The 21,248-nt window shown below is 42.8% G+C and overlaps 1 protein-coding gene across 1 annotated transcript; it reads left to right on the forward strand.

Moving 5' to 3' along the window:
- The first annotated feature begins 1,301 nt into the window (after nt 1–1,301).
- On the forward strand, nt 1,302–18,849 carry dctn4 (dynactin 4). Its single transcript, XM_083785287.1, has 13 exons — nt 1,302–1,492; nt 3,378–3,448; nt 6,322–6,500; nt 8,240–8,283; nt 8,535–8,642; nt 10,490–10,563; nt 11,200–11,312; nt 12,168–12,277; nt 12,383–12,456; nt 12,872–12,926; nt 13,761–13,868; nt 15,479–15,576; nt 16,004–18,849. Exons 1-13 carry the CDS (start codon nt 1,358–1,360, stop codon nt 16,227–16,229), a joined length of 1,395 nt encoding a protein of 464 aa, XP_083641413.1. The 5' UTR covers nt 1,302–1,357; the 3' UTR covers nt 16,230–18,849.
- Nucleotides 18,850–21,248: the final 2,399 nt, after the last annotated feature.

Below are 21,248 nucleotides of genomic sequence, written 5' to 3' on the forward strand. Positions count from 1 at the left end.
TTCAATTGTGTCTGCTCGTTATTATTTTTGTTTCATATGAGACTTTTCACCGTGATCACCGTTTACAAACCTCCAGAAAAGGACAACGCATGTGGAGCTGGAGTCTGGACCAGTTGTAATATCAGCTTTTTAAAAACATCAGCTAATTCAGTAAACTTTAACATAGCACAACAGTCACATTTATAATAATAACAACAATAATCTAAGTTCATAATGATTATGAACTTTATTGTTGGTATTATGTTGTTATGATTATGACATAATCACAGGGCCCGCCACGGGGGGTCAAAGGGGGTACTTGACCCCCTAAATCAACCTCTTTGACCCCAGATCAAAAGTGGAATTTATTTTTTAATAAAAATATTTTTTATTTTGTGTGTGTGTGTGTGTGACGTGTGGTGTGTGTGTGTGTGTGTGTGTGTGGGTGTGTGTGTGTGTGTGTGTGTGTGTGTGTGTGTGTGTGTGACGCAACTTGGCCTGTTGTAGCGCCACCATGAGGCTGATTTGTCAAGTGGCATTTCTTCCTCAGCCTATAGTGGGAATAGGCATGCACCAAGCCGTGGATATGTACGGCTTCGGATATCCGTGTGGATATGCACTAATGCACGGCTTGGGAAGCCGTGGATGCAGGCTTGGGATACACTGCCATGTCTTCCTTCTCAGAATGCATTTCTTTCATGTGGATTCCAAGGGATTCGATTTCCCTAAAGTTGCGTAACTGATCTGACAGTGCCTGTTCCTCTCCGACGCTGATGTCATGTGCAGTGCATCACTTCAATGTCCACAACTTCAGTTATGATATTTAGCGTGGTGACTTCTCCTTGCACCAGCCATCCAAATACACTTTCCAGTGCAACAATAGTCCTTTATTCAGTCTCTCCATTTTTCCTGTGACCATTTTCCAATATTGGTCTCCGCCAATTAGGACTCCTAATTACACTGCATCCATCCCTATGATGGGTAGTGGGTACATCTGCTATGGGCATTCCTTTTGCTTCCAAGTCCCTCGAATCCCTCGATTCTTATCTTTCCGTTTGGCGCTTTAATCATAGAAGAGCTCAACTTGGGTGTTTCCAATAAATGGACATGATCAATGCTTTGATCAAACGAGCCTTCACTTTCCTGCAGGTAAATGTCTGGGGTGTTAATGAACCAAAGTTCAATCATAATATCACATTGTTTTGATGGTGTTTCTCTGGATGATATTATGCCGTTTCGCGGATATGGCCATCTTGGATGCTGTGGCGCTTCCGCTTGACAGTTACGTCACTGTCGTATCCTTGATTCCTTGCAGTCTTGAGTCTTTATCATTGAGCTATTTTTTGTGTTGGTTTGTTGGCTGCTCCGTTTAGCAGCGATGGCGTCCCTCCTGCAGCCGGACAAAGTTCTTTATCTGGTCCGTGGGGAGAAGCAGATCAGGGCGTCGTTGTCTCAGCTTTATTTCTGTCGCTACTGCAGTGAACTGCGATCACTAGAATGTGTTTCTCACGAGGTATGTGTTGGTCCTTCCCTACGTGAACTAGCTGTTATAGCGTTAGCTACACTGTTATTAGCTTGTTAGCCCAGTTAGCTATATGTTTGACAGATCAGTGGTTCTGGTTATCTGCGAGGAAACCTTCAGAAACCATGATGTGGTCTGACTTCGTCTCGGTCATGTTGTTGTGCAACAGTCTTGTCAAGCTGACAAGCTTCATTTCACACCTGTACCTTCGTTTTTAAACTGTCAGACATATAATGCTGGCTAACAGGCCGAATAATGACAGTGGCATTTCCACCACCTAGCTGGCTAACAGGGAGAGACCGTTACTTATGAATATTATTTAAATGTAAGTTCTGTCACTAGAAACAAGCAGTGACCGACTGGTCTAATTAACTGTTCATTGTCAGAATTACAAGTTGATTCTGAACTCTCTCTCTCTCTCTCTCTCTCTCTCTCTCTCTCTCTCTCTCTCTCTCTCTCTCTCTCTCTCACTCACTCACTCACTCACTCACACACTCTCACACACACACACACACACACACCACACCCACTCACAGATAAAAAAAAAAAGAAGGAATGGTATATGGTGTGTCAGCTGTTCTTCTGTAAACTGTGATGGACAATGCTAACATGAATGTTAAATCAAGTTCTTTGAAGACTTTCATTTGCCACACCCCTCTTCTTGTTTAAACCTAATGACCAGGAGCTGCAATCACTATTTGGCAATAGTAATAATGCATATTATGTCTTAGCCGCAATTTGCAACTCTAGATTAAAAAAAATGAATGGGATGAATCTAGAGTTTGACTCCCCATTCATCCAATTTGCTATTGCGATCTGCTTGTATTAAATGACGTTAAACTCCCCAACATTGCAGCTCTATGCCAAACTTGAATTATCCTCTTTCAATCTGCCAAGCTTTTGTTTCATAAAAATCCACCCTAGACATGTTATGAGCTACTTTCTGTCAAGAGATTCTCCGCAGGTGATTCTTTTTCTATTATGTGCAAATGCGAAACAGGTGGTACGTAGGGCCGCTCAGTCACTTAGAAAAAGAATCACCTGCAGAGAATTTCTTGACAGAAAGTAGCTCATATCTATGGTGGATTTTTATGAAACTAACACATGGCAGATTGAAAGAGGATAATTCAAGCTTACCCTACAGCTGCATTGTTGGTGAGTTTAAAGGTATATTCAGTGATTTCACTTAATTCAAATATCACTTATTTTTTGTTTTGTTGTGATAATCCTCTCTACTATAGAGTGTGCTGACCATATAAGGAGTTCCTCCCTGTCCCCAGTCAACCCCTGGGGGTAAAAAAAACCGTAGGTTTCGTTTTTGGCTCTCTATCCTGATTGGATGAAAGGCTTAGGTCCCAGCCAAAAACGAAACCTAAGGTTTTTTGAGTGAAATCACTGAATATACCTTTAACGTCGTTTAATACAAGCAGATCGCAAAAGCACATTGGATGAATGGGTAATCAATGGAGGGTATTGGGAATCTAGATTCATCCCATTATAAAAAATCTAGAGTTGCAAATTGCGGCTAATTATGTCTGAACTCTGAAATCAACATCACAATCATCTTATGGATATTTATAGGTATCTACATGTACCATATGTGTATAACATAATTATAGTTATCCATACACGTGTGTGTGTGTGTGTGTGTGTGTGTGTGTGTGTGTGTGTGTGTGTGTGACGTGTGTGACGTGTGTGTGATGCCTCATCTATAAATATTACATCATGCACAATTATATTATTTGCATATACATATTTGCAAAATCACAGAGTAAGTTATCAAATGATATTCACCAGCAACGACTGCACTCTAATTTTGTTTAATCCGACAAATTAACACTTTACTCTTTACGATGTCACTGTTTCTGTCGTTCAGGTGGACTCTCATTACTGTCCAAGTTGTCTGGAGAACATGCCTTCTGCAGAGGCTAAACTTAAGAAGAACAGGTGAGGCTGACTGACCTCCACTATGTCGCCTTCACACCAGGCTGTTATACTGCAATGAAAACAAATCCTGCTGTGTATTGTCAGAAAGTGCGCTTCGTTTGGCAGGGGTGAAGGCTCATTCGAATTCTGGTGCGCATCAAACAAACGCATTCTAGTTCGCCAAAAAACAGGGCTTTCGCTTCGCTTCCAAGCGCACCGTACTTCGATTCACTGCAGGTGTGAATGCAATCCGCATCAAATAGTTGAAAATGTCGGGATATGTCACTCCGCCATTTAGTTGGGTTATTATTTCCCCAACTGCATTCAGCCAAGTTAATACAACAACAGTAAAACACACACGCATTAATTTCTCATGTACCGTCGGAGCTCCGCGGTAGGTAGAACATTTTTATAAGCCCCGTCAAAATATAGACATGAACAAAGTCAGTCGGGAATTCCACTCTTCAAAGTCGGCGCTCGTAGCCTCGTAAAGAAAGACAGTGACGTCACTGAAATGCGACTACTTGTCTGTCTGCTGTCTCCTCTATGCTCTGGGTAACCCATTCAAGTGGTAAATTAAATGTGAAACACGTCCTCCTAAATAAGAAGATAGGTTGACAAAGACACTCATACATTAGGAAAGATATTTTCATGCAAATCAATATAGTCTTCAGTTCATTTCGTACTATTTTTGAGTGGTGCAACCACTCCTACATCCAGCAATGTCCATGTACCTGTGTGTGTACCTGTATGTATGTATGTATGTATCCGTGAGCACGAGTGGTGTGTGCATGTGTGAAACCAACAATGGCCAGCAATGTCCGCATGTGTGTACAATGCGCGTGCCATGCTGCGTGCGCTGTGTGTGTGTGTAGTCGCACGTGTGTGTGTGTGTGTAGTGTTTTATTAACGGTTCCCCAAACGGTTCTCATCAGTCGTCATTTAGCTCCGCTGTGTCTGTGCAATGTGCATGCATGCAAGCAGAGCCTGAGGTGACGTCACCCCACCTAAAGGAGTGTGTGGGGTCGGGGAGGATACGCCCACTGTTCTGTGCATTCAGCGACCGCTCACCGCCGCGGAGCGAGTGATGTCGAAGAGCCTACACGACTCCACAACTCAGGAGAATAATCTAGGCAAATCGCGTTTGAGAGCCATGCGGAAAGCCCGCACTCCCCGCAGCTCCACCACAGCCGGCGGGGGATGATGCAAGGCTGGTTCACTTTCCACAGGCTAGTAACGTAATAGAAAATTTAAACTACTAATGTCTACAGAGCTTTTCATTAGGTGTATTGTACAACTGTTGTTAATGGTGTCAATTCAGAACGCCAATGTCTCGACGTCTTTCTGTCTGATATTTTATGAATCACGCCAAATCAATTTGTCTGCACTTATTTTTTACAACTTATAAGCAACTCAACTGCTTTTGATTTGGCTCTAAATTAATCGCGTGACTGTTGAGAGCCCAGTGTTTAGGTGCATATACCTCCATAGATTGATTAGCCTACTTTATAAACAGTTTGCAGAAAAAAGCACAGGAACGTAGCCTACAGTTCAATACAAGGTCTGCTAAAAGAATTTCATAATCCATCCAATTTGTTTCCATTAGGGTAAGGGGTCCTTCATATTAAATTAATCTGAACATTAAAGACAACATTTGTCACCACAACAATATCATTATTGCAATGTGTACTGTATTTAATATACAGCAAATTGCAATATACAGTACAAATTGCAACAATGATATTGTTGTGGTGGCTAGCTGGTGGTGGTGGTTAAATAATAGTGCCACCTCATAATTGTAAAGTGCATTTTCAATAATTGAATTAATTAATTTGTTTTTATTATGTACTTGGTTAGGTTAGTTCTTATAATATAAGCATAATTTATATCAGAAAAAAAGGGGAAGAAATAATATTAGGATCCGTTAAGGGAACCGTTAGGAACCGGAACCGTTAAGAGGGATCCGGGAATGATCCGGAACCGTTAAAATCCTAACGAATCCTAACCCTATGCAGGAAGGGTGTGTGGGTACTGGAGCTCCATTGGCAGACCACTTCTGTCTTGGTGGTGTTGACAGACAGCCCCATCCTGCTGTAGGCCTTGACAACCACAGCAAGGATGGACTGGAGGTCTTATGGAGAAGATGGGTAACACACATGTCCTCGGGTGGGACAGTACAGTACAGTACAGTACAGTACAGTACAGTACAGTACAGTACAGTGAACCCCTGGGGACCCCCACACGGTAACTCTGTTTCTCAACTGTTTCGGACGCGGAACCGGGCCAGCGCCCTGGGCTCGTTCTTGTGGGTCTGGAAGTTCCGGGGACCCCCTGGGGACCCACACACGGAGTTGCACCACTCACTTCACATGGGTGAAGTAGACAGTTGAATTTCAATAGGCTTCTATGCTGTTTCATTTGGGGGGGGGGGGGGGGGGAATTTGTAGTCCCCCTGTGTCGTTCCCAGCCACTCTTAGCCTTACCTGAGAGTGTATAACCGGAAGTGTCGGGCCAGAACATCGGGGGGGGGGGGGGGGTCCCAGATATAAATGGCTTTAAATGGGGCTCAGTAGCCTATGCATGTCAAACTGGGCATCCATTACAAATGGGGTCTTGAGGCAAGACCTCGACCTCGCACGTGCGGACTCGGCCCCCAGCCAGTGGTAACCTAGTCAAAATATGGCCCTTCAGGAAAATTAATTGGGGAACCCTGCTCTACAGCGTAGGTCTCGCCAAGCGTGACTGTACAGGTCTGAATGTGACATTAGATTTAGTTTTTTATAGCATCTATTTATCATATTTGTATTTATTTATCAGCCAGACAGTGCATCCCATTATGATCAACTCCAAAAGCCTTCATTCAGTCGGGTGCGTCATTGTCTCTGTTGCTCCAGGTGCGCCAACTGTTTTGACTGCCCATGCTGTATGCACACGCTGTCCACTCGGGCCACCAATATCCCAGCTCCTCTGCCTGACGACCCCACCAAAACAGCCATGAAGAAGGCCTACTACCTGGCCTGTGGCTTCTGCCGCTGGACCTCCAGGGATGTTGGCATGGCTGACAAATCTGTTGGTGAGTGAGGGTGTTGAATTCTCCAATATTATAACGAGCTGTATAAAAATATATCTTTATAAAGGGTCAATGGTTAAAATAATTAATTTGGGTTAAAAAATAAACCCATAACAGAACATACATTTATAATGTTGAATTGAAATTGTATAATCCCACTACCGGAATCGGAATAGGGTCGACGTGGTGTCTGGTTGCTAGGGCTGAGTTTACCAACACTCTACTTGCCTCCACACTATTTTAAAGGTATATTCAGTGATTTCACTCAAAAAACCTTAGGTTTCGTTTTTGGCTGTGGGACCCAGCCTTTCGTCCAATCAGGATAGAGAGTCAAAAACGAAACCTAAGGTTTTTTGACCCCCAGGGGTTAACTGGGGACAGGGAGGAACTCCTTATATGGTCAGCACACTCTATAGTAGGGAGGATTATCACAACAAAACAAAAAAATAAGTGATATTTGAATTAAGTGAAATCACTGAATATACCTTTAAGTACTCTGCCAAGGTTCTAGGCTTATTATTCCGCCCTCAAAGTCTTCACATAATTTATTGTACAGTTAATATAAAACAGATTATTCAGGCACATTTCAGCCACCTGAGCCTTTTGCCCATTAGGACCACTCTATGCAACGTCATCAAACAGCGATGCGCACACCGGTCAAGCTTCTAGTTTATGTAATACTGAATGAGGTTTTGTCTATTGGTTGAAAGGCTTTGGTGACATTCACACCAGAAATAATTTTATCACCATAGATTTCAGGCTAGTTTATGAATGGAACACATTGATAAAGGTCCCCCCTGCTGCGTTTCCAATTGCTGCGGATGACTGTGTGAAGGCAAACCCGCAGCAAATTAAATATGCAAGAATCCCAACTTCTCCGCCCGTTCTCATTGAGTCTACCGAAGTATTAGGTGGGAATGTGACCTTTGACTAGTCATAGAGGACCAAATGTGGGTGACGTGTGTTGTGTGTCTCAATTTTCAAACACTGAATCTAAAATGGACAACTTTAGCTGCAGTGATCATCATACTGTATATTGATTCCATTTGTCTCAAACCCTTTGCCCTTAATCAACTCACGGTTAAAAATGTAACTCTTTATGGCTTATATCGCTGTCATTTATTCATCAATATTGTATTAACTCCAGCCAGTGGCGGATGGTAAAGTGCCAGAGAACCCTCATGCTCAGTGGGTACATACAGTTAAGAACAGATTCCGATGGCTGTGGTACGCCTCGGAAGACACGATGAACAGGCAGTCATCTTCCTGCCAACGTTCCAGAAATCTGTCCTTCTGATGTCCAATTATGCAATTTCAACACCAACCAAAAAGATTTGCTACTTGCTTTGTTTTTCTCTTGTCTGGCGCTAGTGAATGATGTCATAACCCGGCGCGTCCCAGTCCTACAGAAAATGGGGGGGGGGAATACTGATCGGAGCGGCCCGATCGTGCTGTGAGCGGCCCGAGCAGATCAGAGGGTTTACAATTGGATCTTTGAACACTAGACGATGATTTATGCCCGAGACTTGCTTCCGATCGAGTCGTCCCCCCCCCCCCCCCCCGATCGTCAAATATGCCCGATAATCGGGTAGCGTAAGGTTAAGCTGCAGTGATCATCATACTGTATATTGATTCCATTTGTCTCAAACTCCTGGAGGGAGCCCTGTTTTAACCTGAGTGAGACCCTTTGCCTTTATGCAAGCTTCAAGGTCATTTATACAATTCTATTTGATTCACTCTAGCCAGTGGCGGATGGCAAGAGCCAGAGAACCCTCATGCTCAGCGGGTAAGTTCTACCCTGAATCTACTTTCTCTCAAGATTTGTTAAAATGTCCCCTGATCGCAGGTTATGGCTAATTTTATACACCACCATGCAATGGAGAATACATTTAGCTTCATGCACTGTAGGTTATGCAATAGATTAGACATGTAAATAAAAGCTGAATAACATTTATTGTGGTTGTTCATACAACGGCCCATGTCGACCCTGTGATAATAAGTGAACTCTGTGATGGTATTTTATATTTTCCTCTGCAGATCAACAAGCTGATTGAGTATTACCAGCAGCTGGCCCAGCGAGAGCGTCAGGAGAGAGACAGGAAGAAGTTGGCCAGGAGGCGGCAGTGCATGCCTCTGGCGTTCTCGGTATACACTACACACCAGCGACATCACGCTGGATTACCGCACTCGCCTTCCACTTTAAGGCCTGGCTCACACCTTTTTCGATCTAGCATACAAAATTGATGCATGCTAGATGTATGAGACTTGTTTAATGACGCAAGCTCCCAATGCATTTCCAACGGAAGTCACACGGTTTGACACAACATTTTTGTTGTGCGGCTGTGTTTCGACTGCCCCCCTCCCCCTCATACAATACAAATGTTGTGTCAAACCATGTGACTCCCATTGGAAATGCATTGCGAGCTTGCGTCAGTCAATAAGTCTCATGCATCAGCTATACATCAATCTGTTGTGCACGTGTGAGTCAGGCCTAACTCGTCACAGTGTTTACTTGAATTAACTGTATGAGTGTGCATGGTGTCTTAACTCTACACTGACGTTGAAAAGTTTACTTCATATTAATGCAACGATATCACAGTGGTAGCAGAATCTCCTTTTGGGTCAATAATATCACCCATAATTGAGTTTACCTAGTAAGTAAGTAAGTAAGAAATATTTGAGTGTTTAACTGCAGACATGCTTTTATCATCTATTGTTGTTGAAAGACAAATAAGCCATCTAAAATGTAACTGAAACTTCAGAGAAACTGTGTATAGATTATTTCTTTGACTTCTACGATTTTGAAAGTCACATCCAAAATGAGTAACTTTGTGGACCAGCAGATCCCCTCTTTTCTTAATGAAAGCACCATTCAGTGTAATCGTTTAAAAGTTGTTCAGAGACTGGCCAAGTACTGCTCAATTGTTTTTTTTTTATACAATAACTTCCCATTCCCAACCAGAACACGGACACAAATTGTCTCCTAATAAATAAGCCTTTATGATGCTACATGACAATGAATTAATGATGAACCATATGGGATATTTTTTTGAGCTTTTGCATGTTAAACTATTATGTGATATATAAATTATATCCATACACCTATAAAAATCATCTTAGTGTTCTCTCAAGTAATCCTCCCTTTTCTGTAATGTGCTAATTGAGAGGAACAGCCTTTTTTTCTGTTGTTGGACATTAATAATTTTATGGAATGGCTCTGGGAATATACGTTGAATGCTAAAATTCAACATTAAACATTAATGTCCTGCAAGTTTTCCCATCAGAGATTTCTGTTGCTGTTGCATGACACCTGTTGCCACTAATGTGTGCTTGATTGCTTTGGTTTCACCTGGATCTTTCTTCTCTCCTTTTTTCTTTGGCTTGTGCACAATGATATTTTGGTTTTAACCCCTCCCCTTCCCCAGCAACACACTATTCATGTGGTGGTGAGTTATTTTGTTTTTCTTTCACAACTTGAACTTGGACAGTCAAATTGTGTACAGTAGTAGACTTGTCTTCGTCTTTCCCTCTGGTCCCTGTCTTAAGTTGTAACCAGATCACATGAATGTCTCCCAGTGTAAATGAGATTAGCCCACACACAATAGGAGCCTTTGTAGAGGTTAGACAGGGAAGGGAGCAAGACACATTCTGTCGAGGTATGGCCGTTCAAAACATTTCAGTTACCGCTGAAACAGCCTTGTTGGTGCCTCAAGTGTTTTTGAGAAAGCACATCTCTACATCTAACCTCACAAAAGCTCCCATTTGTTGTCTCCTATAAGACAAGTAAATTATCTATTTGTTTGTCTTGGGCTTATTTCCTTAAATTTGCAGTGCCATTTGTTATTTATGTTGTGAAAAAGTTGTAATGTTCCTTCTGACACCGGACGCAGTGTTAAAAGTTGCATCTAGAACACGATTTTTAGATTAAGACATCTTGACGCTTTATTCAGTCCTCTTTAAAGTCAGTCGTGTGTTTCTTTTCCTTCACACAGGAAAAATATGGCCTTGGAACCAGACTCCAGAGGCAGAGACCTGGAGCACCTGTATCAAATCTGGCTGGTCTCTCGTGAGTATTAACGGAAAATAAAATAGACTGTTCCATAATATAGTGATGGAAGTCTTTTCTGTTTTGTCAGGTTCATAGGAACTTTAAAGCAAAAGCCACGCTGCCCTACAATTCACAAACTGTTATTACGATTCTTTCACCCATTCCTTTCTGTCTGTTAGTCTCTCTGTTATCAAAATAACTTAAAGGGCCACTTCACCCCTTTTGCAACCTTATTGCAAAAGGGGCAGTTTTATTTATATTTTTAGCTCATTTTACAGGACACAAACACTTGCCTGGGGGTTTTGTGTGTAATATGTTTTCACTAATCCATTGTCAATAGGCCAGTTCCCAAAATATAACTATTATGAAAGATTATGAATTCAAGTCTTGAGTTACAGAGACAGTTTGGATAAATTTACTTAACTGTCCAAGATTATTAGGCTTGCGCAATGTCAATTCTGTGTTGGTCTGGCTTTTCCCTTACAACATTGTTCCGTACAGTATGTCGGTGCGGTTTTCATCAACATAAGATCAGTGATGCACATTTTAAATTAGTGACGTGAAGTGATTAGTATGTCATTATTCACATTCAAAGCAATTCATAAACATGAAAATAAAAATGTGTGCTTGCTTGATGGTATTGTTGTCGGACAGACTTAAAGAAGGAGAGGACCAGAAGGAGATCAATATTGAACCAGCCCAAGCCCTCGATGAGGTGGAACCTCTACCTGAGGACTGCTACACTAGACCCATCAGCCTGCCAGAGGGTAAGATCTGCTCCACAAAACTACTGACCTGACATCAGTCACTAATGATTCATCCTTATGTTGGGCTGCACTTAAGACTTAAAAATGAAGGCTTGAATTAAAAGAATAATACAGCTTTGAGGCTCCGATGCCTCTTTCCTGATGGCAACAATTATGGGGATGTGTGGGGTCTTTGATGACCCTCGGCACTAGGCATGTAACGATTCACTCAACTCACGATACATTTCATATCACGATACGAATCGTATCACGATATGAGGTTCACGATTCGATTTTTCACGATATTAAAAAATATATATATTTTAAAGAAAGATTACCGTACCTATTTTATTTTATATAATTTATCTTCCCCCCCCCTGATATTTTTTATGTAACTACATTGCAAAATAAGTAGCATTACTTTTGACAGTGCGGAAACATAATTGCCTTCCTTGATGAGCATCAACGACCATCACCTGGGCACAGTCACAGACACACACAGCTCCCCTCTACAGTGCTCTACTACTGTGACTATCATTTCTCTCCAAAAGCACTTGAATATGATGGAATACGAATAAAGCTCACATTTCACATCACACACTAAGCCCCCACACACTACCTTTTTATCAGAGCTTGTTTCTTAGCACTACCTACAGCCGGTGCGTAGAGAGAAATGGGGGGGGTCATTGTCAAATGTACCGTGTTGTGTGTGTGTGTGTGTGTGTGTGTGTGTGTGCAACATTGGTGTCTGATTGAGTGGCATATGCATGCCAGCGATGTGACACATTTGGTGAGGGTTTGCAGGTATTAAAGATGTGTTAAGTGCCTGTTGTGATTACTGTTAACTGTGCCTTTTATGTCCTGTGGGGTTCATAGTGACCACGCTGCGCCAGCGGCTTCTGCAACCTGACTTCCAGCCTGCAGGAGAGTCTCAGCTCCACCCCAAACACAAACACCTCCTGATGAAACGCTCGCTGCGCTGCAGGGTCAGTACTAGTACCTCTCGTTATCGTACAGCTTCAATCATCGTACATTCAACGTGTTACTTGAAACTGACACGTGTCGTTGTTGTTGTTGATGTCTTCCTCTAGAAATGTGAGCACAATTTGAGCAAGCCAGAGTTCAACCCCACTTCAATCAAATTCAAAATTCAGCTGGTGGCTGTGTAAGTATTAGTCACTAACTTCTGTTTTTGAAGGCGTAATGAGTGGAAAGTAAATGTACATCACCAGAAATCTACAGTGTAGCTGCATTTGAATCAAAAGCATTTTGTGCATTTTTGCGGCAGTGCCAGTCAATGCACTAAGTTGGACACTAAGTTATTAGGCAAATTATAGTTGTTTAAAATGAAATACTCGTAAATTCATCACACAGACACACACATACAGTAATGTAGATTTTTATTAAAAATATTAGTATTATGACGGTATTCGGTATTATTTATATACTTCAAGTTTGTATTCAAGAACAATCCTAGAGTCACCACTATACTTTGAATTAGTTCCACCTCTGCTTGTAGTTTGTGACACGTCCTTGTTTGAATGCAGTCAGAACATCAATACTTTATTTTCCTTCCAAAGGAGTTATATTCCTGAAGTGAGGATTATGTCCATTCCAAATCTCCGCCACATGAAGGTGAGTGGATTAATAATTGTATAACTCGTACCTCAGCATTTGAATCTAACTCTTTTGTTGCTGTTCTGGTTTTGTTTTGTAGACCTTACCCTTACATGGTGGAATTCCAATTCAATTTCACCCAACTGATGTTTTTTGTGGACCTTATAGTCGGCCTAAATTCAGTTTCAGCTTTATCCATCTCATGACCTCAGTTTTTTTATTCATAAATTTGTAACATTGTACAGCACTGCCTTTAAGGAAGTGTCATGGAATTTCAGAATCTAGAATTCTGTAAAGTGATATATAGGCTACTATAGCTGTAGCAGTGACTGAGCCATGTGACAGCTGTGCAAGTGCGCAAACACACACATGCATGTCTGCAACTGGTAGCAGCCCCTCATCAAGTCATCTTTCAGCCAATGTGCCCTTACCCTGCAATGAGTTTGAAGCACGGTTTTGATGATCGAGACCTCTATTTTGTGTTTTCAAAGTGTTTTCACTTTGCTGAATTTCTTTTAACAAGCAATGTTCGTGTGTCACAAGGGGCATTTAAAATGGCTGCATGCATTCCTTGCAGCCATAATTGCCGCTTCCACTGCTTAAGCGATACAGTTAAGAAAAATCATTGATTTGTGCTGGTAGCCTGGTACATATTGCCAACCCACACAGGTCAGGAGGCGCCTGGAGGCATTTGTTAAAAGTAAAAATATGAGCATGGAAAAAAAAAAACACTTGTGATGTGAACCTTTTGAGCCCTGTGTTGTCTGGTTTTCGAGAGCTACTTTGACCAGCCTGGAATTAGACAAACATGTATTGCCTCTTCCCCATATGTACTTTATGTTGTCCGTTTAGGAGAGCCAAGTGCTGCTGACCCTCACCAACCCAGTGGAGAACATCACCCACGTCACCCTGGTTGGCTGCGAGGAGGGAGATTCGGATGACGTCAACAGCACTGCTAAGGTACCGTAGAGCCAGGGGCGGCCTTAAGAATATGGAGGCCAGTTTCAAGACCAAATATGAGGCCCCTTCACAAGTGTCTCCCCTTTACCTCCCAATGCTGCACCTTTTACCCAGGTTATTAACAGGAAATAGGTGTAACTTAACGACATGGGAGAGAGTGAGGCAGCAAATGAGAGAGAGAGAGAGAGAGAGAGAGGGGGCCAAGGGTGGCGGGGGGGGTTGACTTGACGCCTGGCGGTCAGTTGGAGCTTGGAGGCCCCCCTGAGGGTGGAGGCCCGTTTCAATTGAAACTGGTGAAACATAACAAAGGCCTCCTATGCGTAGAGCAGGTGTTCTCAAGGTGGGACATTTGTTCTCTTTATGGCTCGTACACACTGCCCGATATTTGCTCCGATTACGCTGTTGGGGAGCATTTTTTGCGCTCGCCGACAACTCCCGATCTGACGCAAGATGGGGGCTTTGATTGCCGAGGTTTTGCTCGCTGTGTGTGTGAAAGGCTCTGCGAGAAGATATAGCGTCGGTAAAAGCGCTCGCCGACGCCTTCCTGACCGTTTGAATATCTAGCAGGTTTAATATTTGGCGCTCTCGCCGACTGGACATCATACAGTATGAACTGGGTTGCGACCGCACACCGAGAAGACCTGTATTACAGCCAATGAGAGCACAGGACGGCTGTGCTCACTGACACTGTCTGTCAGTCGACTGTATCGATAGATGATCAGATGATGATATATAACCTTTATTCCTTGGGTAAATCCCTGTGTCATACATATTGGTAGCTATATTGGACCAATGTTGCTGTTAAATAGTTGTGTGTGTGTGTGTGTGTGTGTGTGCATACGGAGAGAGACAGGCGGTAGCCAATTTTTGTAACGTCAAGATTTAACGTCCTGTCTCGCTATAGCGCACGTAGGCTATGCCTATAAGTTATCGCAAACATTTCGCCCTGTATATAGCCAGGCTATTCCTGTGTGTGTGGCGTGCATGCAGAGAGAGAGAGAGAGAGGCGTCCTGTGTCGGTCTCGTGCTTCTATCACGGCATCCTGCAGCACGTGCGTGACATGTCGACAAAGGATCATGTGTGATCCTTTGTCGTAGTGTTGAAAAATAATCCAAAGTGGCCATCGACAACACAGCGGAGGAGGAACGTGCCCGCACAGCACCGCCACCGCCGCCATTGGAATGCATTGGGCCTCAATTTCCCAGAACCCTTTGCATGCCAGTGTGACACAAAGAGAATGCGTTGACGTCATCAGAACGCGTCGCCTATCCCACTCTGTCCGATGGAAACCCCGTAAGTCTTAAAACGTGAATTAAACAATGAAAACATAACTCGTGTAACTCGTCATTGGGAGAGAAGCTGTTCTACAATCAATGAACTTGTGTAACTCGTGAATGGGAGGGTTAACTATGAGAGTGTACAAATGGAACAAGTGAAACCATAAGGGTCCATTTGGTTCAAACTATCAATTATTGATAGTTCATTTCAGCACTAGGGGGTGCTGTGTGTTCATTAGTGTCTTGTGCAGTGACGATGAATAATGAAGTAATTTGAAACATTGTATAAAGAGTGAATCCACTGAATATTGTGTTTTGCTTTGTATTTATAGGTGATGGTTCCCACTAAGGAGTTGGTCCTGGCAGGGAAGGATGCTGCAGCCGAATATGACGAGCTAGCTGAACCTCAAGACTTCCAGGATGACCCAGAGTAAGCACACGCGCACGCACACACATACACACAGACAGACATAAACGGGTACACGTTATAACTGTCCATATGTGAATGCGATATCTCAGGAACACATTTAGCTAATTCCTTACAATTTCCACTTGATTCAGTTCAACTTTGAGAGTAAGCATGAAAATACACATTCCTTTTAGGCCTTACATTTCTAGTTTCCCATTGATTGATTCGTTTATTAGACAGAAATGTATGGCAACAGACTACAGTTAAACACTCGGTCCAAAAGGGATAGCACCACAAAAAGTCATTGCACTTTGTTTCCATTTAGGCCTTATACATTGTCTGCAGAAGAGCATGAGACCAAAACTCGCACAACTATCGTGAAGTGTCTTCCGTTTCCCAACATTCCCACTGACTCACACTCTCATTTTCCATCTTCCTCCCCTTGCAGTGTTGTGGCCTTCAGAAAATCCAACAAGATCGGTTTCTTCATTAAGGTAATCCCCCAGAAGGAGGAGGACGCAGACGTCACCGTGTCGTTTAAGATCCGCCACGACTTCCGCAACCTGGCGGCTCCCGTGCGGCCCAACGAGGAGGGTGGCGGCGGCAGCACGACGCCCGTAGCCATCTGGCTCACCCACAACGTGGAGCTGCATCTGGGGCCGCTGGCCCCCTGAGAACGCCATGAGGAACAGTGTTAAACACACACAGTGCTGTGTCACTCCCAGAGTCTTAAAGGCTGATTTATACATCATCACTTGAATATTTTCAATTGTCGTGTGACCCCTTTTTGACGATTGTTCAAAGGGCAGTGCGATGAAGCATAAACTAGCCTTCAGGGCTGGGAATGAACGGTTCCACATTCCTTAAGTCTGATGTATACCAAAATATAGCACATGGTACAACCTGACGTGTTGCGACACGGCTCGTTGTATGAGCTTGTAGATCTGCTATTTTCTGGCGAGCGACAACGGCACGCACTTAAGTATAAATTCAAGCGTTGGAACTCTGTGTTTGATTGAAACAATACCGGGACTTTTTTTTTAAATTCTGCTTATCGATACAGACGAGCGCCGTTCAGATGCAATTACAGTTTATGTGGCCTAATGTACGATAGTTGTTCTCAAGTATCCTTGCATGGCATCACCAGTTACGACATATTCTAGCAGCTACAGGCTCCTGACAATACCACGGCTGACTCCAAATGTACTGTAACATGCTTCATGTAGGTCTTCAGCATGTTTTATTTTTAATACCATGCTCTTATCAGTCGTATCAGTTGCAATGCTTACTCGTCATGAAAATAAATAAAAAAGCAGTCCAAACAAGCAACCAAGAATACATGATCTTTGACCAAGTATAAACAATGGGACATGAGTAAATTAAACCAGAATGACAAATACAGTAAAATAATAATAATTTAATAAATAATAATATATGAAATGGGTTATCCAAGTACAAGAGATGGTCACAAGTTATCCTAGTAATAATAGAATCGGAATGCTGTCGCATATCACCCTCCATCAATTATATACACCTCAGGCAATCATTTATACAAAGAAGAGAAAAGAAACTATAGCCCAATACATATTTAAATCTCCATACACGTGATGGACAATGTTCTAAGCCAGATGTGGATCTTTGGCAAACATCGTGTCATGCAAGTTAAGTGCGCAGGCTTCCTTTCAATTATCCTACATGATTTACATCAGTCCAGCACCTTCCACGTAGATGTGTGTATGATTACCTGGAAGGCTGGAACACCCATCAACATGACGTAAACCAATCACTTTGTGAAACGTCACCGTATATTTGCAATGTAGATGTGCTAAATGAATTTATTCCTACAGTGCATACCTTTTTATTAGAAGTCCAAGCAACAACAACTTCACTTGTTCCTTCCCTGGGAGGTGTGAATTATTGACTTAAGCTGGCAAATAAGCAAGATAGGAAAATCACCTTGTTGAGTCTGCATATGTTGTCTACCGTGTAGTTTTCAGATTTATTAGAATGCATTGCATTACCGTATGAATTAAGATGCTTATTACAGGTTATAGAGGACTCCTCTAAAATAATAGTAACCGCTACGCACCTAGCAATAGAGCTATGTGATAGACACACACATCCTCATCCCAGACACACCTCTGTCTCTGTAATACATTGTCAGGAGATCATGGACTCTTAAGATCAAACGGTAGAAGTCTATTACTCCTGGTAAAGCGTGTATGCTCTTGGGAGGAAGGCCATCTGGTGCCTTGTAGTGTGACACCAGGTGCTTGCAAATAAACAATACGAAGATCGTATCCTGTAGCCTGTAGCCTCCTCTCTCCTCGCCTCCAGGGTAGGGATTCGGGAAGGAATCAAATGTGATCCCTGTCTGATTATCTGATACCTCTTCTGTAGACTCTCCAAATATTGGGTTTCTTTTCTAAACTATAGGCAGTAAACGGTACATTTTATGTCGTAACACTGGTTGTGGATGTTGAACTTAGGACTTTGCAGATGTCATTTAAACTACTTATTGCTGCTTTTGGTAAAGACTGGTTGGTTGAAAAGATGGTTAAGAAGACATTACAATACCATATGTATAGGTCATAGTTGGACACTAAGGAAATTAAATGTAATTTTCTTTATTTTCAGATTTATGATGCTGCAATTTCTTATATGAATTACATTACATTACCATGCTAAGAATTGGTATGGAAAACTGAGAAAGTGCTGCATCGATAAGCAGAATCAGAATTACCCCCCCCCCCATACACACACGCACACACACACACACACTTATACCCGAACCCCCCTCCTGCTTCTTGCTTCTGTGTCTTTCGTCATCACCGTTCTCCGTTGATGTAAAACTATTATCCGCATGCAGCAATTATCTTTATCACATACTAGTCAATGTCCCTTTACAGTTACTGATGGTGGGTGTACTGTATTCTACGGATCAACGTACATAGTTTGTTCTCGGGGGGGGGGTAGTCTCTATAAAACATCGTTTTATTTAATTATCGTCTGATAAGTCACAGTAAGTTTTATTGGCAGTATGTAATGTCTGTACTAGTAAGGCGCTGTGTAAATACATTAAGGGATGTACTATGTACCAGTTTACTGTATTTAGAACACCATCTATTCTAAATATACATCACCGGTTGTTTGAACAATCTATGAACAACCTGTAGCTCTCTGTGACCTTTTTGATCGCTAGTGTTTAACCTCTGGAAGTCTTTGGTTTGTAGGAAGACAGAGCCTTACAATACAGATACAACCTGTGCTGGCTAATAAAATGTGCTACTGTAACAGATTTGTTGGTCCCCCTTTTGTGTGTTGAACTGAATATAAAATATGAAAATACTATAAGTCTGTACATCTTGGATTTGCTCATATTGACATGATGTTCGGACATATCCAGGAGGACTGTTTTTGTCTTTCTTGTTATCGTTTACGCCACAGGGTGGCGCCACAGGCAAAGCAAATGTACTGTGTGGTGGGTAGTATATTGCAGAGCATGCATACTGGATAATTAGAATAGGAAGAGGACATGCTGATACTGTTGTACAAGCAACTAAAAGATGCATCTGACAATGTGAACATGTGTAGGGTGGCTTACAGAGCCAGCATAACGCCTCATTACTATGTGAGCCTGTGTTCAGTGGCATTTCCCAAACGGACTAGACAGAAACCAGAGCCAGTCAGATGTGAATGTTTTGAGGAGAATCCAAGCAAAGCTGAATGCTTGAATGATTTGCCTCATTAGGGTTGGACCTACTGTACAGTACCTTGGCAACGTCAATAACGGATCTTAAGAGAGCGTTCTAAAACGGATATACTTTTTCATGAACCATTTAAACCTGGCATTCCTTTTTTGGGCATAGCCTATAATGGGGGAAATTGTAAAAAGAAAAAAAAAAACAATAGCCAATCTACAGCCTTGTCTCATTTGTCACACAAAGTGCGTACCGTATATGGGTTAATTGGGTAACTTGTGCAATTCTTATTGGTTGTCGTATGCTACTGTATACAAAGACTACATATGCCTACATATGGAATAGTTTATTGGCATCGCAGCAGATAGCTGGTGCAATCCGGGCTGCAGTTTCCCCAATGAGGCCTTCTGCTGTGTAAACAGACCCTCGCTGCCTCGGTAATAAAGCCCGGATTTTCTTTTATCTCGGGCAGATATAAACAGCTCAGAAGAGGGGCCTGTGTGAGAGTCATGAATCAGCTCCGAAGATGAGGTAATAAAGAACACATGCAAGGGAAGGCCATACCAACTGAAGCATGATGGCCAGTATCTGGCTGCCGGGGTATAGCAGAAACACAGTAGGACCTACCCTCTGTATACACCTGCACTGTTGCAGTGTCATTGTAACCCACATGGGAATACGGCCATGTCTACGCTAAATGGATGAAGAACTCTTACCGTGCCATGGGGACATTTGGGATTGCCGGATGTGGACGCATTTCATTTAATGAAAAATAATTTGCTGTCAATGTCAGGCGCTCTTATTTTACTATAATTTTTATCGGCCACGATTTTTGCAACCCAGTTTTTTCACCCAGTGTCAATTATCTAATGTAATCCTGGGCGCTACACTGCATGCCTCTGCCAACCTGGGGGGGGGGGGACTGACCTCATGCCTCCTTCTATGCATGAGGAGTCCAAGCTGCTTCTTTTCACCTGACAGGGGGGATCGAGTTTCCCCGGCCGGACGTAGCGCGTGGAAGAACACGTTATTCCGACCAGTTTCTTTCCCCTCCATCAGGTGCCCTGGCTGGCCAGGGGGAGGTAGTTTTAGAGACCAGGATTACTGCATGTTTTTGTAAGGGTACCTACCCTAGGGGACACGGGGAGAACATGCAAACTCCACAAAGAAAGGCCCTTTTGCCAACCCCACCTCGGGTATGGGCACTGATGACGCGGAGGAGGGAACACGCCCACAGCGTCCCCAGCGGGAATTGAACCCAGGACCTTCTAGCTGCGAGGCGACAGCACTACCGACTGTGCCACCGTGCCCCTAGGTGCTCTTATCTTCATGTCATAGACTTATTTTAGTCGCACGGTCACACTGGCATATTTGAACTTGTGCAGATGAAGAGCATTCTGATCTGGGGAAATTGGTAGGAACCGTGATATGTACTGTATAACTCGGGGAGGGTTCTGCTTCGACCTTTCATTGACCCGTGTACAGCAGAGCTTCAAGAGCCAAACAAAAACAGCTTTCCTCAGGCCAGGATTGTATTTTTTCCTGGATCGAGATGAGACTCATTTCATGCATGCTTCACTCTCCTTTTGCAGAAACCTCCCAAGTTTCTTTTGAAGGTGTCGACGATCAGTTTTAATAGATGTTGTGATATTTTAGTAAATGGCTAAAGCCTTTCCTTCCATGTCCTCTTTTCCCTCTAATCCTTTCTCTCCCCCCTCCCTCCCTTCCTTTCCTCTCAACCTATTTTTTCCTCTCCTCACATCTTTATTTATAAAGACAGCCCAGTCATTTCTTACTGAACTACCAGTTTGACTGCACTCGGGTCCTTTCCACGGTGATGTCATCCCCCAGTCGCCAGTAACTCAACCCGGTCTCTGCATAACATACGAGGAAAACAGCAGAAAAGGCTACACCTCTGCAGAGGCAATAACTCTGTAGTCTGTTTAATAACAGATGGATTCTACTGGCCTGTACAAAATATAAGAGTGTCGT

The sequence above is a fragment of the Protomyctophum parallelum genome (genome assembly GCF_964188405.1).
Source record: "Protomyctophum parallelum genome assembly, chromosome: 16".
Taxonomy (NCBI): domain Eukaryota; kingdom Metazoa; phylum Chordata; class Actinopteri; order Myctophiformes; family Myctophidae; genus Protomyctophum; species Protomyctophum parallelum.